The following is a 25,681-nucleotide window of genomic DNA, read 5'->3' as shown; positions in this document are numbered from 1 at the left end:
CATAATCTTTTTACTTTGTGCTTAAACAAGAAGTCGTGTATGTATGTAAGCAAGCGTTGTCCTGTCTACAAATAAATGCAATTGTTACAACTGTTAAATGTGGCTTCATCTAAAGTGTGATTGGATCTTTAGAAGTCGTAAACACCATGAAATGATTCAATCAATAATAAGTATATTCATTAAGGACTAATATAAAAGAGAAGAACACTTTCCACTCAGTCTAATCAATTTATAAGTCTTTTGACGGTTATAAGCAGCAATCTTCCAAAAAAAAAACGACCCACAAGCACACAAAAATGTTTATGTAAACATACTCTAACAAACGGATGACAGGTTTGCAACCCCAAAGAAAATCCCAAAATAAAATAATAAACAAATTAAAAAGACAGTACATTATTTGAGACTTAAAAGCATATATCCAGAAAACATCCATTTGCGTATAATTTAATATATACACTATAGACACAAGACGAGTACTAGTCATACAACCAAGCCATATCTTAGATCATCCAAAACTGTAAAGCAAACATCATATTATGGGTTTGTAATACGCAAGGGTAGTAAATAAAATTTATTATTGATGATATGGCTTCGACAGCTCCAAGCGACGGTGGTTTCGTAAACAAAATTCCCCGACAATGGGCTGAAGTGAATCATTTTTTATTTCAATGATATTATAGAGCAAAGCAGCGGTAAAATAATTAAAGGTGCGGTGAAGAAAGTGTTAATACAATACATGAAAATCTCCATCATGCACAACAGTTCATTTAGAAAAGAAAATCAATATGCTATATGAATTTATAAAAAAAAGCACAAAGATATCCATAAGGAATAGGTGATAAGAAATATTCGTAAAATCACAGTCAGTCTAACGTAAATTACCTCTTGTAGCAACCCAAGGTCTAAAGTCAGCAACCTGAACTTTTGTTTTCACACTGCATTTAAGATCAGAAAGTTGTAATGCAAAATACGATATCTGATTATGCGTGGAGACTCTCTAGACATACATAGCCTCTAGTATTAAAGCACGGATATGACATGGACATAGGCAAAATCTGTTGAGGAAAAACAGGTAAGCAAGCGAGTATTGAACGAAATAAACATTTATTGCATGCAATGAAAGCAAAAAACTTGAATGATTTTTGGAGACAAAAAAAAAAGGGATTATTGCAAGATATTATATGAAAAAAAGTTTTGGCTGTTTTATATGGTCATGCAGCAAACACAAAGGCTCAAGCGGTGGATTCGGCGGTAGGAGGCTCGACCAACTCTTTTTCCTCCTGCTTGGGAAGATCGTTCGGAGCCGCTGGTTCTTCATTTTTAGGCTGAGGTTTGGGCAATTGATCATCAGGAATCTTCGTCATGAGATTTGTTAAGTACTATTAATTAAGTTAGCTTAGCTTCGGCAGCAGGTAACAAAGAGCAATGCGGAATGTTTTCCACAAGTAACCAAATGAAAAAAGTAGACAAGGAAAGTTACAATCGACAAAGTAAAAGTTTGTTGACAAACCTCCTTAAAACAATTGTGAACCCATCCATGATTAACTTACCTTGTTCATGGTAAACATATGCAAAGTGTCGACTTCGAAAACGCTTTTCAATTTGTCATCACAAAGAATTGTTCGCTTGTCGTTGGGATCTTGTAAGTCATGTGCTTTTATATACTCCCATAACTTCTTCACAGTTTGGGGACGAGATAACTACGTTAGTTAGCAATCAGCAGAGAAAGCGTGCAAATAAACATTTAGTATGTAAGCCTGCCTCTTTTTTCAAAACAACAAGATTTTGAATGGAACGAGTAGGCACGGCTTCCACACTACAACACCGCCTTACCTGTTCAAGACCCAAAAATTCGGCCAACTTAGGGGACAACTTCATAGGCTTATTCAGAGGATTGTTGGCAGGATCTTGGTTCCTCTTGCGTTTTCCACCCTCTTCTCCATCTTCCTTGCGTTTTCGGGTTCTCTTTGCTGGTTTCTTGCCTTCTTCAGTGCCATTTTCCGTCGCTCTCTTACCCTTGGTTTTGCGAGCGGGTGCTTGTTTTTCTACAAGTTTGGTTAATTATTATTTCTTGCATTATTATTTGCAAATTTCTTCCAGCAATATTCTCATCTTACCTAAACTCTCCTTCTCTGAAGGTGCGGCGGTTTCATCAAAGCATTTCAAAATCAGCGCATTCAAGTCTTTTTTATGCGCACTCAAATCTACCTTTCTTCTTTCTTCTAAAAGTTGACGAACTTGCTTCGCAGATACAGTTTGGCGATCAACTGTACCGAGAATTTGCTTAATGTCTGTTTCGTACTCTTCCATCGTTCTAGTTCTTTATACTACCACCTTACTGTGTTGGTCAAAGTATGGTGTAGTGAGACGGTGGTAGTGGATATAGATTACGGTAAAGAAGGAAAGAGCGCTGGTGTAGCTAAATGCGATTTTGAAAAACACGCTATTTTTACAGATGTAAATACATAAAGCTTCAATTTAATTTCTTGTAAAACTAAAAATAATGGAAATTATATATGTTATTTTGTGCTCTCATGTTAGCTTTGTTTACTATTAGAATGCTGCTTTTTGTAAATAACTGAACTTAGCCAAAACCAACACTTGTTCCAGTATGAGCGTTGGGAACGTTGGCAAGCAAAGGGAGAAAACAAAAGATTCATCAGCTAAAACAAAGCAGAAAACCCTCTTTGGGTTTTTCTCCAAAATCCCGAATGTGAAACAAGAGAAGTCGGATTCTACATTATCTAGTAGTTCGAATCACGACTCTAATCATGATACGCCTGCTGATGTTGACAACAGCTCCAATGTGAACAAAAACTCTTCGTCTCCGGAACGCGAATTGCCAACGAGTCCTTCTCATCATGCGAATACCGAGATAGATTCCAGTTCATCTATGCTTCCTCCTCCATCAAGTGATCCATTTTCCTCACCGCTTTCTAGCAGCCTACACCGATCATCTCCTAAACGCCCTCATGATTCTTTGGGCGAGGAGTCACCAGGTAAATTGCTTCGCACGTCTGTGAAGCAAGAGCCCGACTCTGAAGAAGAAATCGATTCTCCGACGAAAAAGAAAAGTTTTAAAAGTTTGGATACATCAATATTTCAAGCTGAAGATCAATTTCGTCATCCTGTCTCGTCGAAGCTGGAAAATTCGGAATTATCTGAAGTCGACAAGCCTTTTATAGCTTCTCGGCGTTCAAGGAAGGTATGGGTAATTGAGTGATACATATTACTTTAGAAGAATAAAAGGGGAAATACGCACTTTACCCCTATATTAACCAGATTTTTGTTTTAATTAATTATGACTAACAATATGCTAGCCTGTTTCCTACGCTGAAAGTGATGAAGACGAAGACTTCGACGATGCACCTACCAAAGGATCTCGTCATAAAAGAATCGTTTCTGATGACGAATCGGATGACTACGTTGAGCCCGATCATATTTCGGAAGCCTCATCTGAGGCATCCTTGCCTATTGATGAAGTCGAATCTATGGATGAGGATGTTGATGGATATTCAGATCATTCCGTTTCTGTGGCTGCTCCAATTCCCAAAAAGGAATCTCGAAAGGAGAGTTCCAATTCTTTGTATGAAAGTTATCGGCTAGGCTCTCAAATTGCCAGTCCAAGCCCTTCGGTCTCGGGTTCTGCATCTCCCACAAAATCGAATAAAAACGGTGTCCTGAACAGAGAAGAAAAAAGAAGGCAAAGAATGGAGGCATTTAAAAAAGAAAACAACGAACGTTACGAGTGGTTGCTAGATGTTCGAGATGCTGATCAAAATCGAGTGGGTGATCCTAATTATGATCCGCGCACATTGTATATCCCACCTTCAGCTTGGGCAACTTTCAAGCCATTTGAGAAACAATTTTGGAAAATTAAAAAGGACCTTATGGATACAGTTGTTTTTTTTCAGAAGGGAAAATTTTATGAGTTATATGAGAATGATGCCGCTATCGGACATCAGGTATTTTCCTTAAAGTTAACTGATAGAGTTAATATGAAGATGGTTGGAATTCCTGAAGCAAGTTTTGATTACTGGGCATCTCAATTCATTGCAAAGGGGTATCGTATAGCTCGAGTCGACCAATTGGAAACCGCTTTAGGTAAAGAAATAAAAGATCGTCAACGAACTCAGAAGGAAGAAAAAGTAGTTCAGCGAGGCCTTACCCAAGTCTTAACGAGCGGGACCCTTGTTGACGAGGCAATGCTGACTTCTGACTTGTCAACATATTGTATGGCTATTAAAGAAAGTCTTCAATCTGACAACGAAGAGCCTTCTTTTGGTATCTGCTTCATTGATACCTCGACTGGTGGTTTTCATATGTGTGAATTCACTGATGATATCCACAGAACTAAGCTTGACACTTTATTAACGCAAGTTCGCCCTAAGGAACTCATCCTTGAGAAATCAAAAATTTCTCAAAAATCGATTAGAGCGATAAAATACTGTGTGTCTTCATCTTCAATCTGGAATTTTATCAAGCCGTATACGGAATTTTGGGATAACGAACGAGTCGAGAGAGAAATTATAGCAGGAGACTATTTCAAAAATGGTTTAGAAGGTGCTCCAAAGATACTAAAGTCGTATCTTAGTGAAAAGCCTCTAGCCATCAGTGCATTTGGTGCTTTATTTTGGTATTTACGACAATTAAAGTTGGATAAGGACATGTGTTCCATGGGTAATTTTGACGAATATGACGCTTCTCAGCAGTCAACTTCCCTACTTATGAATGGGCAGACTTTAAAAAATTTAGAAATATTCTCTAACTCTTTTGATGGTGGATCGGAAGGCACTTTGTTTCATTTGCTCTGCAGATGTGTCACCCCTTTTGGTAAACGTTTATTTCATACATGGCTTTGTCATCCTCTAAGGTCCGGTACTGCAATAAATGCACGACTTGATGTTGTTGAGTTAATAGCCGACAACCCTGTTATTCGAGATACCATTTGGGGGTTTCTACATAAACTTCCTGACTTGGAACGGTTGATATCACGGGTGCATGCCGGAAGAAGTAAACCCGCAGATTTTGTTCGAGTATTAGAAGGATTCCAACGAATAAATAGTGCATTTGATCAGCTTCGCGAGGAATTCATGGAAGTCGCTGAAGGAACTTTACTAGGAGAGATAATTCAAAGTGCACCTAACATGAAAGAGGAATTAGAAGCATGGACCCGAGCTTTCAATTGGCAAAAGGCTTCAGAAGAAGGTGTTTTCGAACCAGAGATTGGCTTTGAAGCCGAATATGATACTTCTCAAAAATACCAGTCCGAACTTAAAAACGAATTGTATGCGCTTTTAGAGCAATACAAGAAGCAGCTAAGGTGCTCGTCTCTTAATTTTAAAAATATTGGTAAAGAGGTTTATCAGGTCGAAGTCCCAAGCGATGTTAAAGTACCGGTTAATTGGTGCAAAATGTCAGGTACCAAAAAAACCAATCGATACTATAATGATGAACTACGAAAGAAAATAAAGAAATTACTAGAGGCGGAAGAGCTTCATTTAGCAATTATGTCGCGAATGCAGGAGAAATTTTATATTCGATTCGATTCTAATTATGAGCAATGGTTGGCTTTAATTAAATATACTGCATCTATTGATTGCTTTTTCAGCCTTAGTCAAGCAGCCGCAGCGTTGGGTGAGCCATATTGTAGACCGGAAATTATTGAACAGAAGGACGGACACTTGTATTTTGAGGAGTTGAGACATCCTTGTATAAACGCAAGTGCGGCTTCAACTTTCGTTCCTAATGATGTCGTTTTAGGAGGTGAATCCCCAAACATGATTGTTTTGACCGGTCCAAACATGGCTGGAAAGTCCACATTATTGCGTCAAGTCTGTATTGCTGTTATAATGGCTCAACTAGGGTGCTGGGTTCCGGCTAAACGTGCTAGTATAACACCTATGACCAGCATTTACACTAGATTAGGTGCCAATGATGATATAATGTCGGCACGAAGTACTTTTATGGTTGAACTTTCGGAGACAAAGAAAATTTTGGACGAATGTGGACCTAAAAGTTTGGTAATTTTAGATGAACTAGGTCGTGGAACTAGTACTTATGATGGTCACGCGATAGCTTACGCTGTACTTCATCATTTGGTTTCTAATATTGGGTGTTTGGGATTTTTTTCTACACATTATCAAAGTCTTTGCGTTGATTTTATGCATCATCGACAAGTACGATTGATGCAGATGGCTGCAGCTGTTGATGAAAAAATCAGACGTGTAACGTTTTTGTATAAGCTGGAAGATGGTATTTGCCCTAAGTCTTACGGTATGAATGTTGCTAGTATGGCCGGCTTACCTGAGAAGGTAATTGATGCGGCCGAAGAGAAGGCCTCGGAACTTGAGCAAGCGTCTGCCAGCTTCATTAACGCAAGCGATGACATTGCTTTAATGAGTGATTTCCTTCAAGTGTTGCGCATATCAAAGTCAATTGAACCTTTGACAGCAGTGAATATACCTCTCATACTTGATTCGTTTGAATAATAACTGTCAACACTCTATCAGTTTTATGACTATTCAAAGCAATATCTTTCGTTTGCTGGCAAGCGGAAGCTTGCTTTTATTTACCATTTACTTACGTTATTTGCATGTTCACATTAATCAATTTTTTTTTTCTACTGAACAACTAAAATATAAATGTTCACACAATAATTGAAATTAACATAAATGTAGGAAGGACCGGAGAGCTAATTAACCAGCAAACTTCTATATATTACACTTCGTAACTGAGGCATTCTCATAACAGATAGATTTAACGAACAACAACGACAACGTAGGTTATTAATGATTAGACACATCGTTATTTGAGAGAAATGGCAAAATACTATAGATAGTGCATTACGAAGCAAGGTGCTAAAATATATCGTGACTGTCATTTTTGAACACAACAAAACTTCATTTTGAAAGACTTCTTGGTCTAACAACATGGATTCTTCAAAGGTCCCAGTTAAGTTGGCTAAAGTCATCAAAGTTCTCGGACGTACTGGATCTCGGTATGTAACAAAGTGATAGATATTCGAATTAAAAACTAATATTGATACAGTGGTGGTGTTACTCAAGTCCGTGTCGAATTCATGGATGACACATCCCGTTCCATTATTCGTAACGTCAAGGGTCCTGTTCGTGAAGATGATATTCTCGTCTTGTTAGAATCTGAGCGTGAAGCCAGGCGCTTGCGCTAGAAAAAATCTCGAAAGGAAAAATACCTGTTTTTCTATTACCGTACTAAATTCATATTAAGGTGCATAATCTAGATCCGGTTGATCGTTCAAAGGACGCCCGACTAGAGTGTACTTTGTATTCTTCAATATGGAAATATCATCGTCTTTTGAATGAACAACTACTTCTGGTAGCATTACTCTCCCAGCCGTAAGAAACACCGCCGTAACTTGTTCCTGTGCTGTAGTTTGATTTTTTTCCCATACAATCTTTCGTTGAGTAGGTCCAGCAAACAAGATTGTTGTAGTATAAGCTGGAAAATTGTAAAATATCTCGAAGGACTGTCCCTGTTTCTCTTTCTTTGAATGTGTCAAAGATCTAAGGAATGTGAGTGTAATTTCGGTAGGTTTATTCAACAAAACCTTCTGGGGAATCTTCCATATATACTCGATAGTGGTACTTTGCATTTCATCTTTGAAGGGTAAAGGTCCAATTGTTTGATGCAATGAAAAATAGAAGGGTAAGTTTTTTAATCGTTCCTTCTTTTCAAACTCTTGAACGAACGATCTGAGACTATTAAAGGATACTTCGCTCTCTAAATGCTGAATAAATTCACTAAATTCATTCCGAAGCTCCTCATTATCAAAAAATGAGTTTAAAATTTTCTTGCCATTAAGTTTCCGAATCTCTTCAGGCAGTACTACCGTACCTTGGGTAATGTTTGATAAAGAAATCTGTTGACAAGCGTGGTCTAATAACGGCATGATATGTTCGATGTCAATGAAATCGAACCGTTCCCATATGTTTACACATAATTTCATAAATACGACATCTGCAAGACGTAGACAATTCATGGAAAACTTCAAATCTATTGACATATCCGAATCAAAATGGCAGCTCGTAAAGCAATCCATAGGGGATAAGACAGGAATGTTGTAAGGTATATCAAAAACATTATCATATGTACCTTGCTTGGTTTTGCGCATGCAATTCCATGAACAGAAAATGATGGGCTCCTTTGGTTGGATATGTAAAAATATTGTACTCGTAAGGGGATCCCTCATATTATTTGTTTTTTCGCAATTTGCTTCAACAATCCCAGCATTTTCAATATGTAATACTTTACCAAATCGAACTGTCTGCCCAGACTCTAAGATGTAGCTCAAGTTAATAAGAAACTAAATAAGGTTAGCAATAGTGAAATATTTTTTTTTACATACTTCATTTCCTTCAACTGGTGTATTTGTTAGGGGTATATACAACTTGGCTACTCCTGGAACTTTTTGGATGTTTTTTATCACCAAGGAATCAGTTTTTGATTCAAGGCCACAATGCGATTCTTCACTAAGGAAAGACTTTTCCAAATTTGTAAAACCGCTATTCTCTATATAAGATAGTTTTATCTCTGAGCAACTTGCTTTGTAAAATCGTTCACCAAACATAATAGGTATACAAGCAAATATTCCATCATTCTGAAACTGCTGCGAAATTTTTGATTGAAGTATATACAGATGGTTACTATGCTTGGTAGGATTCAATACTTCAATTTGTTTGTTAGAATGCAAGCAATCTTTTTGAAATGATAGCACACTGTCTTTGAGTTTAAAAACTATTGTCTTCAAATGATATCTTCCAGGAATAATATCCTATTTCCATTGTTAATAAACATATAAAAGGTGGGATCACTTACATTACAGTGCACGTTAAGTTTTCCGTCCGTTATACTATTATGCAGCGTAAATAGTAGATTCATTGGATTCTTACTCGAAGAAAGAACATAATTACATGTAACTGAATCAACGCTTTCGAGGTCAAAAACTTTTGACTCGCACATAAAGCTCAAGTTAATTCCATCATCGTGGGGCACCACGGCCATCATATGTGGTATTTCTATTGTAAAAAAATCATCCAGATTCCAAACCTTTGATTTAGCTGTCTTTTTCGAAAGCTCCAATATCTTGTTTTTGTTATATATTGATACCTTCCCTTTAGAAATAGCTGAAGCAAATTCCAAAGCTTCGTCAAACTTTTCAAGTTTTTCAAGTAAGTCTACGTAAAATTTGGACCATTTTTCTTCCAAAGGATCATTTGACCATGCAGTTTGAACGTCCACATTTTTTAACGAAGCATAAGCGTTTTCATAGTCTTCTAGTAGGTATTGTGCCAATCCAGTATCGCAAGCTGTATTAACGAAAGAATAGCGATTCTTATAAGCTTTAAAAATACTTAAAGCCTCAGAAGATAGCCTGTAATACTCTGATAGAAACGAACTGGTCGAAGAGATAGTCTCCGAAAGCTTTTGAAAGCGATTGTCTAATAAGCTATTGTCGTGATGCTCAATCAATGGAAAACTAGGCTCACGCCAAAGGAGAGGCGAAGAATCATCAATCAGGTTGTTCCATCTTGCCATCCTTGTTAACTGGCGACGAGCGTACAGTAAAATTTTTGCACAACACAATGGGATTGGGGTATCATTGTTGTGGATAGCTTCAGTAATTTTCTTAAACAGAAGAGTATAACAATCATAATTAAATGCAGCGATTATTTCCAAATTATTTTGGACGAATTCATTAAAGAAGGACGAGGTTAAAAATAGTAAGGCCTGTTGAAGGGTTGAAAATGCTTTCTCGTAGTCGGATATTTTTAGATTCAGTAAGATTATTTTTGACAAAAGAAATAAAGTGAAATGAAATAATGTAAAATCGCCATCTGCTAAAAGATTGTGGAGGGTATTGTATCGTGATCCTAATATGAGAAAGGAAGAATTGAAATCCTTAAGGTCTGGCTGAGCATCTGAACCCTCTCCCAAGTATTTGGAAATGTTCTCTTTTTTTCCATCTATGGCACTTATTATTTTAGAAAGCGTTGAAAACATGTCTTCGCATTGTTCTAGTGATTCCCGATATAACACAAGGTCAAAAAAGCTAGCGGCCAGCCTTTCCTTTTGAAGAAAAAACAATAGGTAATCAGAGAATATAGAGCTATCAAACAACTTTATCGACCTTATTTGTTCAGAAAGCTGTAAAAATCTGCTATCCAATGAACTGAGGACGGCCCACTCAAGACATTTGAGGAACTCGTTCCAACCTTCAGCATCGGGGGTCCCAAATCGAACATAGTCTAGTCGTACGCAATGATTAATATTTCCAGTATTAAAATCTCCGCGAACCCTATCAATGGTCGATTTTACAGCGAAATAAGAACTAGATCGAGAATGAGTGCGACGCAAACTGTTGGAGCGTTTTGCTTGCTGAGCTTCAGCAACAAGTACAATCATCCAAGATTGATTTTCGTTTTTCGAAACTTTTTGGAACCATTTTGTAGCCAATGGCTTATGCTGTGTTTTGTATATTTCACCGTCCTTTTTTTACAATGTTAGTGCGTGTCAATCAGAATAACTATGGAAGCTGATGGTAGGTTACAAGGTCAACTTTCCTTACTGTACTTACCTGCTCTGGAAGAAAAAGCATGTTTACTAAAGGAATATTCAGTAACGTAGGATCCTTTGAGGTGTCTTGAGACGAAAATTCCTCTAACCAAGGCAAAAATTCAAGATCTAAGCTTGTAATAGTGTGCTTCTTATACTGATATGATTCAACCCATTGCAAATTGCGAAGGGGAATCTTACTCTCAATGTCCGTAGCTATTGAGGGCCATAAGTCAAAAGGATCATAATCTAAACAGCACTTCATTAGCTCACAATTAAAAGAGAATATTTCACTTACATTGAACTATAGGCTTCTTTTTACTCATTAGTAAGAAAAGCCGGAATTGTAAAGTCCTAAATTCTTTACAATGATTATCTTAAGAGTTTTGTTGACAATTGAGTCATATAAACGAATGGTGAGCTATGCTTAGTGTTGTGACCGCAAATCGCGTTAATTGGCTTATGGAATCTTTATGGCTTGTTATGTATATTTAACATGTCAGCAATCTCTTGTTTCGTTACAATACGTTAATTATCTCTACTATTTATGTTTTCTATAATTCGCAATTTCCGCAGCAAATATAAAATTATCGTTCCAAAATTAAAAAAAATCTTTTATTAAATTAAGTGCAGCTGTAGTAAATTTCGAAGTCATGTTTCGTTCGTTTAGTTGTAACTATTCCATATTTAATTATAATATTATGCAATGCATAACTTTGTAACAAAATATATATAATCATTAGTTAACTCTTATACTTGTATACGGTTATATTGTATATAATGTTATTCGCCGCAGCATGGTTTAAAGCAATTTACGGACTTCAACGATGTATTACAGCATACATGAAAAACCAGGTTTGTGCAGTTCGTACAAGTTTCTAAAGATACGCTATATCATCATGACAAGTGCTCCAAGCTAAATAATAATATTGTAGTAAATGTTTCCTGCGAATGTTTGTTCTTGTCTCAGTTATTGATTTATATAATCACTCTTCTTTTTATGACTCTTTATAATATTGTTTTATAAATACTCAGCTTGTAAATTTAAGTGTCCTTAATTAAATAAATTGCAAATTCATCATAAAGTCAAGAAACTATGAGTCCTCAAATGTTTTAATTTAATTATTTCCTAATGATGGCTAAATAATTTTTCTAACATCGTCTTCAATTTTAAGACGGTTTTAATAGTGTAGAGCAATATGCGAAAAAATGAAGACTGTTAATGTTGTTCCAATTCGTGCACATACAAGTAAAAGTACGACTTCTACCTGAGATTAAGGTTATGGAATCTGAACTTCTACAGAATTAATACATAATTTAATCTTCAATTACGAAGATAAATTGTAACTCGTTCGCTTCGTTTATAGACTCGGAGAAAGTCGATGTTGACAGCATAATAACCATTCTTTGAGTTGATATTTGAAGCTTTGGCATTTTCATGAATTGATTATAAAAAAAAATCTTCTCAATATTTTCGAACTGTTTTATTGTACTACATCGCCTGTTATGAATATGCGGCAAATTATATTTGAGTTTATTAATATTTTGTTATTTTGATAGTATATAAAATAGACGCACAAAGATTGTAAGATCTGTAGTGTCTTTAGCTATTTTTTTTAACTTTTTTTTATAATTTTGATTTTTTTTTAAAAATTCATCTTCAAGTTTATGATTGATTATTTCATTTTACAGTGTTCATATTTTGCAAAAGCGTTTTTTTTTAATGCAATGAAACTACTGCCATGATAGAATATTTACATTACTCCTTTTTTTTTTTTTTTTTTTTTTGGAATTTGTATTTTACTTGTAAAGCTTTTGTTGCTTCGTTATATAAATCATTGATGGGGAGTGAAATGTATCTATAAACCCTTTGGCTTACGGCAAAATAGAGTAAACGAAAAAGTAAATTGTTCAATATTAAAAATTTTTAAATATATTTGTTATCGTAAATCAAAGTTACCTTTTCCAAGAATTTAAGTCGTTTGATTGAAACACTCGATTATTTCATTTGGCAAACAAAGCGTAAAACCGTGTTTCAAAAGTTAATATATATACATCTAGAATAATAATAATTTAACTTTCTCATTAATAAACTGTTTTTTTTTTAAGCAATAATACGCTCATTTTGTGTTTTCGTACATTTTCTCCATTGTCACCGGATAACGAACTATATGAATATCACTATCCGAGGATTAAAAACTTTATCAAACTTTCGTTATTGCCTTCGACTTTTCATTCCATATTGCCATTCCAAAGAACTAATCTTCACTTGACGACCGAAAGCGACCTTTGGCTTCAAAATACCCAACAAACGAGCATTTTGCTCCTCTAAAATAGGAATACAATAAGTTTTGTTTTAATTCATTCTTAATATGTCTTCTGGTCCTATTCGAACTTTACATAAGGGTAAAGCCGCGCGAAATCGCACACCTTACGATCGTATTGCAGCTTCTAAAGACGGAAATCATAGTAATGGCCCTCAAACACCCTCAAAATCGATTTTCCAGCGTGCCAAAGAGTGGCTGACTCCTTCGTCTTGGAAAAAGGCAATCTCGATATTTAGTTCACCTGTCGTGAACAAACACGAAGACTCTTTTGATTCCAAGACAGATGAGGAATATCTTCAAAATGTCTCAACTACGACGGAAGACGTATCTATGTTAATAAATACACCTGTAACCGAGAAATACGAGCAAGAGCACCGTGACACTTCTGCTCAAGCTACTCCTTCCATTGTTGAGCAATCTCCTAATCAAATGTTAGCCAATTTTTTCTCCAAGAAGGGAAAGACACCACTTAATGAGATTGAAAAGGAGGGCATCATTAGTATTTTGAACAAAAGTGCCTCTCCCAGTTCTTCTGTAATCTCTCCAGCTGCTTCATTAAATCGTTTCCAAACTCCAAGGGCTGCTGCAATTTCGAAGCGTGAGTCTGGCGTTTCGAGTGAACCACGCGCTCGTACTTCATCGTTGACACCCGGCAATACCCCTAATTCTGCTAAACAGTGGTCTGCTTTCCGTTCTACCTTCTCTCCTCTTCGTGAGCAAGACCAGCTATCGACAATTTCTCCTAATTCTCTTCTACCTGCTCAGCGACTCAGCTATTATGGACCTACTTTGTCCACTCCTTATAATCGTCGTTTACGCCATAAGAGACATTCGACTACCCCTATCTCTTTAAGTAACTCCATTGCACCTTCATTGAGCTTTCAACCAAAGAAGGCCCGTTACGAATCCGCAAATGTTAGCTTTAATGATACATCATTTACTAACGTTCCTACTTCATCTCCATTGCACCAATCTACCACTGCGAATCATCCAGAGAAAACACCCAGTCGTGCTGCTGCCAGTTTGTTGAGTATACTCGATAGCAAAGAAAAAAACACCCCTTCTATTACTGCCAAGGCGGGATCTCCACAAAGCGCACCTTCCAAAGCATCTTATATCAGTCCTTATGCACGACCTGGAATTACCACCTCTCGTCGACGCCATGATCAAATTCGGCCATCTTCCGAAAAAAGCGAGCCCGAAAAAAAAGAGCCATCGGCTTTTGAAACACTTGAAAAGTCGTCTAATGTGCAAACATACAAACCTAGCCTTATGCCTGAATTTTTGGAAAAGGCTTCCACTCATGGGTCGTTTGCGAAGCAGAAAGAAGGGGAACAAACTTCACTGTCAGAGAAGACTGCGCTTTCCGAACCAGAAAATAAAACTCCTGTTTTTTCTTTTAAGGCTCCTTCAGCCACTACTGATAAACCTTCTCCACCTGTTTCTTCAATATTTAGCTTTAATGCTCCTTCGGCTGCTTCCACCAAGCCTTCTCCAGCTGTATCTTCAACGTTTAGTTTCAATGCACCTACTACAACTCCTTCGGCAACTAGTTTTTCCATCATTAATAAAGAAAAACCGGCCAGATCGCCCAATGAGACTATAGACGTTGATTTAGAAGAAGAGGGCTCAGGGATTTCTGCTGAAGTGGAAGTTGCCAATGAAGGCGAAGATTTGCAAAAAAATGCAACCGAAGTCAAAGCTTCAACTTCTGAGAAGCCCGTCTTTAGATTTGAAGCCGTGACCGATGAGAAAAACAGTGAGGTGTCTTCTTCAAATCAAGCTTCGTCTTCGACAATGATATCTCAGCCCAATACTGGATTTTCATTCGGGTCATTCAATAAACCTGCTGGTCAAGAGGAGAAACCTCAACAACGCTCTCTGTTTAGTGCATCTTTTACTACACAGAAACCGGAATTACCTGCTGCTAAAATTGAACCAGAAGTTCAGATGACGAACGTTGCTATTGATCAACGGAGTTTTGAGCAAGCTGAGAAAAGCCCTATCTCAGTATCGGAATCGACTTCGCTAGTTGAAGTCGAGAAACCCTCTGCTGAGGGCACGAATGAACATAAGCAAGATGCCACTATGACGCTCGAAAAAACTGACAAACAAGGTTCCCTAGAAGAGGAACCTTTTCCCAAGTTTTCGTTCACGGTTTTGCCAAAAGAGAATGGGGAGAATCTCTCTACAATGGAAAGCACCCAGGAATTACCTAAATTCTCATTTTCAGTTTTGAAGGAAGAAAAGAACTAAACTTTTTGGCATTAATATACTTTTATTCAATGGCATATATCTATTTAGACTAGATAAATTATATAGCAATGTGATAACAAGCTAACTGGGAATAAACATGGATTAAATAATTTAAACATATGCGTAGAGAAAATCATCTTAATAATCGAATTTATTCTTTTAAACACATATTGCTTTTACACTTTTCCGAATTGGGTCTTTGAACCTTCAAAGCAAAACATGCACATGCGGTATAATAATTAACTTGTAGTATTTTATTAACAATAGTCAAACATCAAATGAAGGGCTTGTGGCTTTTTATTCAGCTTGGACGAATGGATTCGGTATCTCCTCAGAACCATCCATGGGAGCAATCAAAACTAAAGTTGTTCCACGAACGACTACAAGACCTAACTTTCTAATAGCTCCAGTAAGTTTACCATCCTCAGGATTGCGAAGCTGTTCCTCTACATCGTCAAGTACAAGGTTCATCAACTGATCGAATCCTTTTAGAATACCGGTAATTTGTCGGCCCCCCGTAAACGTGGCTTGAATTCGTTGATCTTGATATCTAGAAAGATCAAGGATAGATTCTTTTCTTGGTCTTTCACTATTTAAGAAAGTTAGCAAAACTCATGATGCTGCTCGTTCCTGCTAGACTTACGTCGGTTGACTAGAGTTACCTGGGCCAGGGCGTTTTTGAAGACTGGACATTCTTTGTATCTAGAATAACCAGGTAAATTATCAGCTATTGCCCAGAAAAGAATAAAGTACAGGTTCAACTTGACGATTCTCCTTTTTACGATGATTGTAACGTGATCGAACGTATCCTTATATGGTTCAATTTGAATGACTTAAGACATAGCAGTAAATGGAATATAAAACACGCTACAGAAAGGAATGTAAAATAAACTTGCTCAGTCTGAAAGGAAATAATTTCACCGCTTTACTTTTCCAATTTTGTTAGAAACGTTGAGAAATTCCATGCTTGGGGTCATAATGCTTGACATAAAGTGAATCTAATGCACTAATTTGTATATTAATTATATAAAAATTTAACATTAATGAAAGTTTAAAGGTAAAATTTAAGCTGTTTAGAAACAAAGCCACTAGACTTTTTCGAATTGCAATAAAGAAAGATTTATATTTTAAACAAATTTATGTTCATAATACATACCTCACTCATCACAGACGAAAGCTGGCAAAACTTTTATGCTACAAAGCCTAAATTACTAGCCTTTGTCCTCCATTGCAAAGAAAATCGTAGAAAACAGAGATGAAGATGACATGCATAGAAAAGGTTTTTGGCAAAGAACAGAAAATCTAGTGGAAATCGACTATGTACTCAGATTAAAGGGTGCATTGAAAGTTTGCTCAAAATAAAAAGTCAATGCGTCCAGTAGACATTCATGCCATAAACAACAATTAATTCAGTAGTAGAAATAGAAAAGAGAAAATAAATTCATCATACATCAAATCTTAGAAATGTATTTAAAAACGGATTCGAAACGTCGATAGTCGTAAATTGTCATTATGATTTAAAAAGACAAACAATTTTGTTAATTTCAATCATCCAGCTCCACCACCACAGTGCCATTTGGAAAGATGGCTTTGTTAGTAGAAATAGCCACTGATGGTTTCAGCAAAGCTCTGGGCAAAGAAGAATATAGTTGAAAATGAAAATCATGCTTATAGTCACTTGGTGGAGTGACCGGATTAGAAGATGAAGTAGCGCGACCGAATTCTTCAGGCTCCTCTTTTTCAAAAAGCATATAATCCACATAGTTGTAAACGGATTCAACAGTATCATCCTTCTTAAACCTTCGAACAGCCCGAGATCCGTCGGGAAAACGGATCGAAAGACGAGCAGGTTCATCTTCAGATGATGGCTCCGGTGGAAGATTAGAAGCAAGCCAAGCACGATATTGTTTTTTCTTTTTCTGAACGATTTCTCTTTCTTCTTTCTCCTTTGCAAGACGCTCTTCTTCTGCTCTCGCGAAAGCTTGACGCTCGCGATCGCGGGCAAGGGACGCTTGATAGGCATTGTCTTGTTGACGTCGTAACTCGCGAGCAGCTTCTCGTGCTTCTCTCTCCGAACGGAAACGCTCAAGAGAAGGAAGATGTTTAGCCAAAGCATTAGTTAGATTGGTAATGATGCTGGAACTATCAAGACATCCATGGAGTTGGGCGGCAACTACAAGCTCAGATAGCTGAGGTGAATACATAACAAGGACTGCGGAGGGAAATTTAGTGCAGTGGAATTGACGAGAACCTCGGAAAGCCTCATCCTCACAAACATCACCAGTCCAGCAAAGAATGTTTCGACGATTTAAAAATTCCTTTAGCTCTTGGTTCATAAGAACACTCCTGGAAAACGTCTCAGAGTCATCATTCTTTGAGCTAGTAAAGAAAAGCAATGCGACTCCATAATTACGCTTAATACGTGTCAACGCTTCCATGTAGCCGCCATCAGTAAAAAAATCAATATGCTCAGTACCGTATTGCTCTTCTAAATTCTGAACCAGCTTGTTCGCAGTGTCTGCAGGAGAAAGGACACGCTTAGTAGTACCAAAAATGGGGATAAATGTTGAAATCAGAGGAACCCTTGACAAAATCATCCATAGTTTGTGCAACCCACTGAATAGCAAAGAAAAAACAGATTGAAAGACGCCGAAACTTAATCCAAGCTTTGAATTTCTATCGACTCTTGACGATTCTCCAGTTAAACTCTCGATCGCTTCCTAATCATAAAACAGTTAGCAAAATGGCTCAGTCCCAACATTCACCGAAAATTCGATTAGAAAAATAAACGACAACCAGAGGATTCCATGAATGTTCAGTTGCAAATAACAACTTTCTTGGAATTTTTCAATCAAAGCAATTGATCACTATCGAATACTGAAAATGAATGCTTGCCGTGTCACATACCTGAACGTCCCAATTAAATGATTCCAAAACAGATTGAGCAGTATCAGCAGGAACATCAAGAGAGTTCCTTAATTCGTCTATTGCTTCTTGTTTTCGAGACCCTGACATGGTAGGTGTTGTTGGTTAATGGACGGAGTAGTATCCATGTGGCCTTTACGTGGTGCTTCGTAACCTTCCTTTTCCCATTACCATCTGAAATCCGGAAGCAAACATTGAACGAATCAAAGTAAATTTTCGAATAAAAATTTGGTTAATTCCAATCTATGGTTGTAAAAACAGAAAACTTATAAGCATAATTGTGACGGAGCAGTATTATCTGGTAAATTGCCGCTGATTTTCGATTTTACCTTACAACAGGCCATTGTGGCTCCTTCAGGAATAAATTCTTTTTTATCTTAAGAATTATATCTTATTTATTTAAAGGAGTTTGTATTTTCTCCTGTAAACTTGAAACAAGTATACCATTTCGCCCAATCCTTGAGCATTCGCAAAAACCATATTAGTGCAATATTTGAGATACTTGCATCTACGTTAGATTTAAATATTGTATCTCGTGCTTAATAAACTGCATATCTGAGAGAAAAATCCTTTTTCTCTTAACCCTATACTATATCCTCTTATAGCTAGGATTTTACTCTCAGTTATTTATTTCTCTATTAAATATACACTCGCAGATTTTCCTTTTTCAAATCTTATATAAAAAATTATTTTTTGCGTCTTTGAGTCATGCATCCCGATCAGATTCGCCAGTTGAGATTACAGGAATCTTCAAACACCCATCCTAATTTAGCAATCCTTTTCATATTTATTGCATTAGCCGCTGTCATTGTTCTTTTAATCTGTCTTTTGTCAGTCATCTTATTACTGCGATACACACGACATGGACGGATCTTGCTGAAAAACACCAATCCTGGTGAGTTGGACGACGAAGCGTTAGAGAATGAACATATTGATGAAGAAGGATTTAGTTTATTGGATGATATGGGGAAAGAACGGTATTTACAAGCTCGTGAGTTTGAGTTGAATTCCATGAAATCTAACGTCAACACGGATGCAAAGCTGCTTGACTTCCTACAAGTTCAAGAGAAGGGCGTATTAGCATGGCACTTTATCCCAAATCAGGAATATAATTGCTATGTTAAAAATAAAACTGAATTGTCTTTTTTGGGCAACGAAGAATGTTGCATGCAAACCAATTTGCCTTTGCAGAGGATCAATGAAGTATACTATTTTGAAGTAAAACTTTTAGACGTACCTATTGATACCTTGGTTTCCATCGGTCTGGCTACCAAGCCATATCCGCCGTTTCGATTGCCTGGTTGGAATTTTTGGTCTACTGCTTATGTGTCGGATGGAACACGCCGCAGTAATTCACCATTTACGGGAAAACCGTACTCCTCTTTCTACCAGCAGGGAGATGTAATTGGTGTTGGTTACAAACCGAAGTGCAATCGGATCTTCTTTACACGTAACGGTCGTCGGTGTGCAGAACTGCCGTGTACATATCGAAATTTGTATCCTACGGTTGGTGCAATTGGACCTTGTACCTTACATGTCAATCTTGGACAAGCAGGATATGTATTTATTGAAGCAAACATCAAGAAATGGAGACTCGCTCCTGCGGTTGGAAGCTTGGCTCCTCCTCCGTCGTATTCTACATCGCAGCCAACTATTAGTTGGGATGCAGCTAGTGAGTCTTCAGCGGGTACAACAACGCAGGGCGATACAAATAGACCCGACAAATCGAAAAATAGGTCACCTCCAATAAATTTTGATGGTACCTCGTATGATGCGGCTGGTAATGTTTTCAGTCCATCATCATCCAACAATCAAGCTTATCAAATGCACTCCATGCCTGCTACCGATGAAGTATAAGGAGTAATGTATAGCTTAGCACTAACAACCTTCACGCCAAAACCAAAGATCAAGTTGTGGAAATGTTTGTGCGTTGTGTTTCAAGTTAGTCCTAAAATCGAGAAATGCACTTTGTATATGAATTGAAGGGGATGTGTTGATGTTCAATGTATTTATTTTCTTTATAATAATTTCTTCAAAATTAGTTATAATTATTAATCTTAATTAAATTTACTCTATGTTTATTCGCTCAATTAATAAAAGGTTATTCACAATTTATTATGATTTTTCGTATAATGTTGCTATTGAGTCTATACTGTTAACATCAACCTTCATCGAATTCCGCTGGTGAGAAGTTTTAACGGAGGAATTCATAGGGTTGTCAATCCTGATAATGAAAGTGTAAAAGGAAATTTTCGAAAGCGCTTTTTTACATTTCTAATTTTGCGTAGTGTCATAAAATGCAATTCCTGGTAAAAACAAAGCCGCTTAATTATTAGTCTTGTTATCTTTTGCTGTAATAAAAGGAAATCTACCTTTTTATTCCAAAGGAACAAATAAAGCAATTCGATACTGCAGTGTGACATTCTTTGTGAGTAAAAAAAAAAGGGAGTAAAACAGAGAACGTATTCAAGTAATATTCTGAGAATTGTTTCTATTTCAAACTTTTATAGCAAGTTTCCAATATGCCTTTAGGTATAGACTTAATTGAAAAAAGACCGATCATTATCAAAGGGAAAATTGGGATATATTGCTAATTAAAATATCTACCTAAAGGCTGCTATGCACCTATGATGATTTCTCTCCATAGACCAACAAAAAGTTCAATGGAAAGCAATTTCAGCGGCACATACAAAAGATTCTTCAAATAGGTAATTTAGGAATGTTTCTTTTGATTATCTTGCATAAAGGAAAAGGAGATCATATTTTGAAAGCTCTTACAACGATTACCACCCTCCCTAACTGATGCAAACTGGTTCTCAGCAGCACTGACTGGAACTATCTAAGTACTCTATGAAAAAGTAAGAGTTAGTTTAGCATAATCAGATAAAATGACTGGGACTTACGAATCCTCAAAGTCCGATAAAGAACCAAGTTCATACGGAAATCTATATTACACGAGGTTCAGTTTTTTGTATGTATAATGAATTATTATTTTAAAAAACATATTAGTGTCCGATAGTTTACAATTGTTTGCTAGTCGGTCTCTTAAAGAGAAGGGCATAAACTTCTGCCGACATTGTTAAACAAGCAACAAAACTTCCCCTCAGAAATGTTAAACGATAAAAAAAGGAAACCTCTGGAATTATATAAAAAATAGCTCTCTCTCTTCTCGTTACGTGACATTCTTTAAGGGTGTATATTGAACCTTCGGAAAAATTGCTCTCATAAGGAAGTGATACATGTCAAACGTGTTTCATCAAAGTCGCATTTTTTTTCTTAATATCTTACTTAAAGCAGCAAAGCATAACTTCGTTCCTCTCCACTTAACGACTTCCATCCTTTTATTTATTCATAGCATACTTCTTCACCAAGCGGGCACATGAATAAGGATAATTAACACACTACACTATACCCCGAGTTTCTCCACATTTCGAGCATCGTTTATCGTACCCTAAATCTACGGTAGTAAATGTATGCTTGTAATAAATATGACGTCAACCGACATGTTTTTGTAGACTAGTGCATGCACCGGAGATCTGTAACTCTCCATAAGCCTAGCCATGCATGCAGCACTCGAAATCAAAGAAGCTGAATTTCAAACCGATCAAGTAGTAGGACTCGTAGAAAATTCTTTTACATTATATTCATTGGTATGAAAAACGAAAAATATTTTTTTTTTTGAAGAATTTCGACTAACGTTAACGAAAACAGGGACAAAATGTAAGAATTCAAACATTATGCATTGAGAGCCATGCTGACTTATTAGGGGGGTCCATTGGAGTCTTGCTGTAGCAGTCATTTGATTTCTGATGGCGCATTTCAAGAAATTATATCGCTGGATGGTGGAAGCCACCTATCGGCGTTGGTTGAGTTGATCCAGTCAAAACACCTGTCCGTCGATTCTTGGTCTTCCATCACCAAGTATGACAATTATACGGTGGAAAATGAATCATACGCAAAAGCCTGGCACCTTTCAGAGCAAAGGATTAAAACGTTTCTCATCACACACTGTCATTTAGACCACATCTATGGAGCCGTCATCAATAGCGCCATGTTTGGTCCTCAAAATCCTAGAACCATAGTTGGGTTAAACTATGTGATCGATACCCTAAAAAAGCACGTGTTTAATAACTTATTATGGCCTTCCCTCGACAAAGCCGGATTTATTAATTTTCAGGTGTAAGTAAATTCTTTCTCAATAGCTTCTGTCAAATGAAAATTTTTTCATTGTTTTAGTGAATAGGTTGAGGGTTGGGAAGGCAATGTTGAGTTTTGAAAATTTTTTATTTTCTTCATCTTAGTTGAAGAGATGTATGCTCGTCTTTTTTTCCTTCAAATCTATTTGCTGAACACACATTTATATATTTTGCATATATGTAAACTATCTGCTGACGCTTTGGTTGATTTGCATGGTTTCATGGTACTTGTGCAATTTTTTTTGTGAGACAGTGATATTATTTGAAAGATTGCAAAGATTGCAATAATAATTATATCTCTTTTTCTTTCACTGTTCTAATATCTTTTGTTCTTGTTCAAACAAGTTAATGAATTTAACTCTTATGCGAATTTGCTAAATCAACCCCATCGGCATTTCTCTTTCTCATTTGACAATGAGACTAACCTCTTTTTAGGGTTGAGCCTTCCATGTATACTAGTTTAACGACTACTTTGTCTATATTGCCCTTTCCCGTTAATCATGGCTCCTCTTTCGGTCAAGAGCTAAAGTCGTCTGCATTTTTATTTAGGAATAACCTATCCGACAGATACTTTTTGGCTTTCGGGGACGTCGAACCCGATATGGTAGCCTCAGAACCGCTTAACATTCATATTTGGAGAGCTTGCTCTAGTTTAATTGCTCAAAGAAAGCTTTCTCATATTCTTATCGAATGCTCCACTCCTGACATCCCTGATACTCTTTTGTTTGGTCATTTTTGCCCTAGACATCTAGTGAACGAGCTTTGTATACTCCAATCTCTGGTCCAGAGTTATGGCGTTATCATGCCTACCCTTACGTGTTTGCTCACTCATTTGAAATCACATCCTCTTCAGTCGGCGAATCCTGCCGATGTTATATTGGAGCAGTTAGAGTCGTTGTCTTCCAAAAGTTCTCTTTCAGTCACATTTAAAATCCTTCAGCGTGGTCAATTTTATAAATTTTAATAGCATCCCAGGGTCATGGTCATATATTCATTATATTTTTATTTTTTTTTTTTAATTTCTTTTAGGTTTCTCCATTTATTCGTTACGCCCTTTTATCCTTCCGCCGTTGCCGCATGTCTTTCTATTATTGAGAATTCTGTTGGAGGAATTTTGACTTTGTTGTTAATTATTGAATGCTAAAGCAATTAATTATTACCTTTTTTTATTTTTCATTACCAGTTCATCGTACCTCGCTTTGCTGGTTTACTCTCATTAGAATTTCACGCTTTTCTCATCGGACACTTTATTTTCAAAAATAGAATGCTTTTTCTTTGTTTGCCAATCTGCTTTACTTTTTAAATAGATTTCTAATTTGGTTTTTTGTTGTTGTTGACGAGGTTTATAGAACGATGGGTTAAAAGTCTTAACCAGATTATATACTTGAATAAATGGGTTATATTATATGACGATTTCTCTGTTCTAATATTGTTTACCTAGAAACAAGAGGAAGCATTCCTAAAGGGTAGCGGGTATATTAGTTGAGTGATGAATCAATATAGGTTTGCTCTGCTTTTTTCGATTGGATAGACTAGGAAGTATTCTGGAGGGTATGAAAGGAACAAAGTGTTCTATTACAGTTGGTAATGGTCGACTCTTGATTACGATGTTTAATTTGGGATAGAAAAATGATTATTATTTCTAGTTATCGCATATGATCGTAGGAAAAGCACATTACAAAGGGGAAACGAACCAAAACGGATGCAATGATCATAAAGGGCGCTGGAATAGTAAATTAATATAACAAGCTAGTATTCTTCTTCTTTCCAAGTTGCATTCCTTTCGCTTTGGGAGCAGAAGAAGCCTTTGCTGCAGCGTGATAAGACTCCATGGCAGATTCGTCTTCAACATTAGACGTAGCAAAGGTTGTATTAACTGTTTGATACCCAATGGATTCATACGCATCTGCACTGGGAAGATTCTGAGCCGCCCGTCTTGCAGCTTCTTTCTTTTGTAATTCAAGTTGTTTGATGCGGCGCTTCCTTTCTTCAGTTGCTTCAATTTCTTTGTTCTAGAAAGTGCATTAGTAAAACCATACAAAAAAAATTTCGATGACTCCACCCCTATGCTTCAACACGTACTCTTGATACAATTTCTTGAATTTTCTCTTCGTGACTCTCCATTTCCAAATAAGTTTTGATCTGTGTCAAAGATACATTGTCTCTGTAGCCAAGGCTGGTAGCTTCGTCAAACGCAGTAAAGATTTCAAATGCATATTCCAGAATCTCTCGTTCTTCAAGCGACGAACAAATCGATGTTACCACTTGAGAGAGGAGATGTAATGTATCAATGTCTTGCAAAATATTAGATTGTAAATTGGTGATCAACACGATATACAGTTCGTCCAACGGTTGGTATACGAACCTGACGTTGTCAGACTCCACCGTGGTATTTTGAGACTTTTCCGAAACGAGAGCGGGGAAGGAAGACAAAAGGCTTTCTACTCTTACACGAGACATCTCACGAAATTGTCTCGAGATGATGGCTAAACAAATTTACTGTAAGCCTCAAGTCCTTGTTAATAGCTAAACTACTTTTCATACCTTTTCCCCCACGATTCACAATACTTACTGCCAGGACGACCTACCCTTTGTTAAAATCAACACGATAGCATGAGACCTTCTTACCATTTTTTGAGACTCCTAGTAATAAACCACACACAATGATATGGTGCTAAGTAAAGGGTAAACGCTGCGTTATGCGTGTAAGCACGACCAACACAAATACCGCAAAATACTGTGATACATTTAGCAAAACCAATAATGCTTTACACGTTACTTACAATACTGCAACATGTTACGCTTCCCTAAAGTTTGACGCTATTCTACGTTATAATAGGATTCGTTACGTATCACTATATGTCACATGTTCTTTTGGTATATTGTATTACCGATGATACGATATTGAGATAAATTTTGATGGAAATAGCATTAAGATCTATATTATTTGAACAATATAATTAGAATCCCAACTGAACCTCACTCCTCACACAATTGTAAGCTGTATTTGTGATAGGTAACAATACAACTTAATAGTACAATACCTACTACCTGTGTATCGTAATATCATAGGTCACAAGGAAATTTCACCGCAGTGCTATGTTTCGTTAAACCAGATACCAAACTGCGTAGCTGACATTATATTATACTACAACGTTTGCTTCTCAAAAACGTTTAAGGAAAGCTAAGTTGGGGTGAATAAAAAGGGCAGTGACAAAATAAATGTGTCAGAAGCAATTCACTGCCTCGTTCAGTTTTTTCGTTCTTCTTTTTTTATGCCATTGTTTGAAGGAATTAGTTGGAAATTTGTTTGAACAATTTTATTATTTTGTTAAAAAGTCTTTAAAGCGATTGGAATTGGACTACAGAGCGAATATTCTTGAT

The 25,681-nt window shown here is 36.7% G+C and overlaps 10 protein-coding genes and 13 long non-coding RNA genes across 23 annotated transcripts, besides 1 other annotated feature; 14 read left to right on the top strand and 9 right to left on the bottom strand.

Moving 5' to 3' along the window:
- Nucleotides 1–123: 123 nt before the first annotated feature.
- spp27 (RNA polymerase I upstream activation factor complex subunit Spp27) lies at nt 124–2,310 on the bottom strand (the record flags this gene model as incomplete). Its single annotated transcript, NM_001023336.3, has 4 exons — nt 124–1,379; nt 1,551–1,700; nt 1,834–2,045; nt 2,118–2,310. The coding sequence occupies 4 exons, from the start codon at nt 2,308–2,310 to the stop codon at nt 1,233–1,235; spliced, it is 702 nt and encodes a 233-aa protein (NP_588345.1). The 3' UTR covers nt 124–1,232.
- On the top strand, nt 1,497–2,530 carry SPOM_SPNCRNA.1233. The gene has a single exon (NR_150096.1). It is a non-coding gene; the product is annotated as a non-coding RNA (long non-coding RNA).
- Nucleotides 2,506–4,326, bottom strand: SPOM_SPNCRNA.7516. Its single transcript, NR_196852.1, has one exon. It is a non-coding gene; the product is annotated as a non-coding RNA (long non-coding RNA).
- Nucleotides 2,587–6,841, top strand: msh6 (DNA mismatch repair protein). The gene is made up of 2 exons (NM_001023335.3): nt 2,587–3,205; nt 3,321–6,841. Exons 1-2 carry the CDS (start codon nt 2,612–2,614, stop codon nt 6,489–6,491), a joined length of 3,765 nt encoding a protein of 1,254 aa, NP_588344.1. The 5' UTR covers nt 2,587–2,611; the 3' UTR covers nt 6,492–6,841.
- Nucleotides 5,182–10,972, bottom strand: trs130 (TRAPP complex subunit Trs130). The gene is made up of 5 exons (NM_001023333.3): nt 10,892–10,972; nt 10,616–10,842; nt 8,857–10,527; nt 8,387–8,812; nt 5,182–8,344 (listed from the first exon to the last, which is right to left on the bottom strand). The coding sequence occupies exons 1-5, from the start codon at nt 10,917–10,919 to the stop codon at nt 7,244–7,246; spliced, it is 3,453 nt and encodes a 1,150-aa protein (NP_588342.1). The 5' UTR covers nt 10,920–10,972; the 3' UTR covers nt 5,182–7,243.
- On the top strand, nt 6,927–7,388 carry rps2802 (40S ribosomal protein eS28). The gene is made up of 2 exons (NM_001023334.3): nt 6,927–7,000; nt 7,051–7,388. The coding sequence occupies exons 1-2, from the start codon at nt 6,933–6,935 to the stop codon at nt 7,187–7,189; spliced, it is 207 nt and encodes a 68-aa protein (NP_588343.1). The 5' UTR covers nt 6,927–6,932; the 3' UTR covers nt 7,190–7,388.
- Nucleotides 7,822–8,362, top strand: SPOM_SPNCRNA.7515. Its single transcript, NR_196851.1, has one exon. It is a non-coding gene; the product is annotated as a non-coding RNA (long non-coding RNA).
- SPOM_SPNCRNA.7514 lies at nt 8,411–8,722 on the top strand. The gene has a single exon (NR_196850.1). It is a non-coding gene; the product is annotated as a non-coding RNA (long non-coding RNA).
- On the top strand, nt 8,902–9,754 carry SPOM_SPNCRNA.7513. The gene has a single exon (NR_196849.1). It is a non-coding gene; the product is annotated as a non-coding RNA (long non-coding RNA).
- Nucleotides 10,135–11,089, top strand: SPOM_SPNCRNA.7512. Its single transcript, NR_196848.1, has one exon. It is a non-coding gene; the product is annotated as a non-coding RNA (long non-coding RNA).
- A 673-nt stretch (nt 11,090–11,762) lies between these two features.
- On the top strand, nt 11,763–12,065 carry SPOM_SPNCRNA.7511. The gene has a single exon (NR_196847.1). It is a non-coding gene; the product is annotated as a non-coding RNA (long non-coding RNA).
- Nucleotides 12,066–12,546: 481 nt separating this feature from the next.
- On the bottom strand, nt 12,547–15,164 carry SPOM_SPNCRNA.7510. Its single transcript, NR_196846.1, has one exon. It is a non-coding gene; the product is annotated as a non-coding RNA (long non-coding RNA).
- Nucleotides 12,854–15,346, top strand: nup60 (nucleoporin Nup60). The gene has a single exon (NM_001023332.3). The coding sequence runs from the start codon at nt 12,966–12,968 to the stop codon at nt 15,174–15,176; it is 2,211 nt and encodes a 736-aa protein (NP_588341.1). The 5' UTR covers nt 12,854–12,965; the 3' UTR covers nt 15,177–15,346.
- A 22-nt stretch (nt 15,347–15,368) lies between these two features.
- Nucleotides 15,369–15,927, bottom strand: lsm7 (U6 snRNP-associated protein Lsm7). The gene is made up of 2 exons (NM_001023331.3): nt 15,820–15,927; nt 15,369–15,765 (listed from the first exon to the last, which is right to left on the bottom strand). Exons 1-2 carry the CDS (start codon nt 15,867–15,869, stop codon nt 15,474–15,476), a joined length of 342 nt encoding a protein of 113 aa, NP_588340.1. The 5' UTR covers nt 15,870–15,927; the 3' UTR covers nt 15,369–15,473.
- SPOM_SPNCRNA.7509 lies at nt 15,542–16,169 on the top strand. The gene has a single exon (NR_196845.1). It is a non-coding gene; the product is annotated as a non-coding RNA (long non-coding RNA).
- On the bottom strand, nt 15,890–18,208 carry dsc5 (UBA/UAS domain-containing protein). The gene is made up of 2 exons (NM_001023330.3): nt 18,084–18,208; nt 15,890–17,896 (listed from the first exon to the last, which is right to left on the bottom strand). Exons 1-2 carry the CDS (start codon nt 18,189–18,191, stop codon nt 16,721–16,723), a joined length of 1,284 nt encoding a protein of 427 aa, NP_588339.1. The 5' UTR covers nt 18,192–18,208; the 3' UTR covers nt 15,890–16,720.
- Nucleotides 17,641–18,227, top strand: SPOM_SPNCRNA.7508. Its single transcript, NR_196844.1, has one exon. It is a non-coding gene; the product is annotated as a non-coding RNA (long non-coding RNA).
- A 40-nt stretch (nt 18,228–18,267) lies between these two features.
- ear1 (SPRY domain membrane protein, specificity factor required for ubiquitination Ear1) lies at nt 18,268–20,212 on the top strand. The gene has a single exon (NM_001023329.3). The coding sequence runs from the start codon at nt 18,810–18,812 to the stop codon at nt 19,956–19,958; it is 1,149 nt and encodes a 382-aa protein (NP_588338.1). The 5' UTR covers nt 18,268–18,809; the 3' UTR covers nt 19,959–20,212.
- A 69-nt stretch (nt 20,213–20,281) lies between these two features.
- SPOM_SPNCRNA.7507 lies at nt 20,282–20,587 on the bottom strand. Its single transcript, NR_196843.1, has one exon. It is a non-coding gene; the product is annotated as a non-coding RNA (long non-coding RNA).
- A 122-nt stretch (nt 20,588–20,709) lies between these two features.
- Nucleotides 20,710–23,426, bottom strand: SPOM_SPNCRNA.7505. The gene has a single exon (NR_196841.1). It is a non-coding gene; the product is annotated as a non-coding RNA (long non-coding RNA).
- On the top strand, nt 20,769–21,351 carry SPOM_SPNCRNA.7506. Its single transcript, NR_196842.1, has one exon. It is a non-coding gene; the product is annotated as a non-coding RNA (long non-coding RNA).
- On the top strand, nt 21,650–23,956 carry cgs2 (dual-specifity cAMP/cGMP phosphodiesterase Cgs2). Its single transcript, NM_001023328.3, has 4 exons — nt 21,650–21,751; nt 21,813–21,821; nt 21,868–22,280; nt 22,733–23,956. The coding sequence occupies exons 1-4, from the start codon at nt 21,662–21,664 to the stop codon at nt 23,259–23,261; spliced, it is 1,041 nt and encodes a 346-aa protein (NP_588337.1). The 5' UTR covers nt 21,650–21,661; the 3' UTR covers nt 23,262–23,956.
- ret2 (coatomer delta subunit Ret2) lies at nt 23,461–24,973 on the bottom strand. The gene is made up of 4 exons (NM_001023327.3): nt 24,926–24,973; nt 24,842–24,881; nt 24,380–24,783; nt 23,461–24,309 (listed from the first exon to the last, which is right to left on the bottom strand). Exons 1-4 carry the CDS (start codon nt 24,926–24,928, stop codon nt 24,034–24,036), a joined length of 723 nt encoding a protein of 240 aa, NP_588336.1. The 5' UTR covers nt 24,929–24,973; the 3' UTR covers nt 23,461–24,033.
- Nucleotides 24,974–25,117: 144 nt separating this feature from the next.
- Nucleotides 25,118–25,456: an LONG TERMINAL REPEAT.
- Nucleotides 25,457–25,681: the final 225 nt, after the last annotated feature.

Source organism: Schizosaccharomyces pombe (assembly GCF_000002945.2).
Source record: "Schizosaccharomyces pombe strain 972h- genome assembly, chromosome: III".
Classification (NCBI taxonomy): domain Eukaryota; kingdom Fungi; phylum Ascomycota; class Schizosaccharomycetes; order Schizosaccharomycetales; family Schizosaccharomycetaceae; genus Schizosaccharomyces; species Schizosaccharomyces pombe.
Note: the sequence above shows the minus strand (reverse complement) of the source record. Positions and strands in the feature narration are given on the sequence as shown.

Excerpts from the sequence above, each read along its gene's own strand:
- dsc5 (NM_001023330.3), bottom strand. The coding sequence starts at position 18,191 with ATGTCAGGGTCTCGAAAACAAGAAGCAATAGACGAATTAAGGAACTCT. Across the intron at positions 17,897-18,083 it reads CATTTAATTGGGACGTTCAG|GAAGCGATCGAGAGTTTAAC; the intron begins GTATGTGACACG and ends TTTTATGATTAG.
- nup60 (NM_001023332.3), top strand. The coding sequence starts at position 12,966 with ATGTCTTCTGGTCCTATTCGAACTTTACATAAGGGTAAAGCCGCGCGA.
- rps2802 (NM_001023334.3), top strand. The coding sequence starts at position 6,933 with ATGGATTCTTCAAAGGTCCCAGTTAAGTTGGCTAAAGTCATCAAAGTT. Across the intron at positions 7,001-7,050 it reads CTCGGACGTACTGGATCTCG|TGGTGGTGTTACTCAAGTCC; the intron begins GTATGTAACAAA and ends ATATTGATACAG.
- msh6 (NM_001023335.3), top strand. The coding sequence starts at position 2,612 with ATGAGCGTTGGGAACGTTGGCAAGCAAAGGGAGAAAACAAAAGATTCA. Across the intron at positions 3,206-3,320 it reads CTTCTCGGCGTTCAAGGAAG|CCTGTTTCCTACGCTGAAAG; the intron begins GTATGGGTAATT and ends ACAATATGCTAG.
- ear1 (NM_001023329.3), top strand. The coding sequence starts at position 18,810 with ATGCATCCCGATCAGATTCGCCAGTTGAGATTACAGGAATCTTCAAAC.
- ret2 (NM_001023327.3), bottom strand. Across the intron at positions 24,784-24,841 it reads TGTGAATCGTGGGGGAAAAG|CCATCATCTCGAGACAATTT; the intron begins GTATGAAAAGTA and ends AAATTTGTTTAG. Across the intron at positions 24,310-24,379 it reads TTCAAGAAATTGTATCAAGA|AACAAAGAAATTGAAGCAAC; the intron begins GTACGTGTTGAA and ends TGCACTTTCTAG.
- lsm7 (NM_001023331.3), bottom strand. The coding sequence starts at position 15,869 with ATGTCCAGTCTTCAAAAACGCCCTGGCCCAGGTAACTCTAGTCAACCG. Across the intron at positions 15,766-15,819 it reads GGTAACTCTAGTCAACCGAC|TGAAAGACCAAGAAAAGAAT; the intron begins GTAAGTCTAGCA and ends TTTCTTAAATAG.
- trs130 (NM_001023333.3), bottom strand. The coding sequence starts at position 10,919 with ATGAGTAAAAAGAAGCCTATAGTTCAAT. Across the intron at positions 10,528-10,615 it reads TGCTTTTTCTTCCAGAGCAG|GACGGTGAAATATACAAAAC; the intron begins GTAAGTACAGTA and ends TTGTAAAAAAAG. Across the intron at positions 8,813-8,856 it reads AACTTAACGTGCACTGTAAT|GATATTATTCCTGGAAGATA; the intron begins GTAAGTGATCCC and ends CAATGGAAATAG.
- cgs2 (NM_001023328.3), top strand. The coding sequence starts at position 21,662 with ATGCATGCAGCACTCGAAATCAAAGAAGCTGAATTTCAAACCGATCAA. Across the intron at positions 22,281-22,732 it reads GGATTTATTAATTTTCAGGT|GGTTGAGCCTTCCATGTATA; the intron begins GTAAGTAAATTC and ends ACCTCTTTTTAG.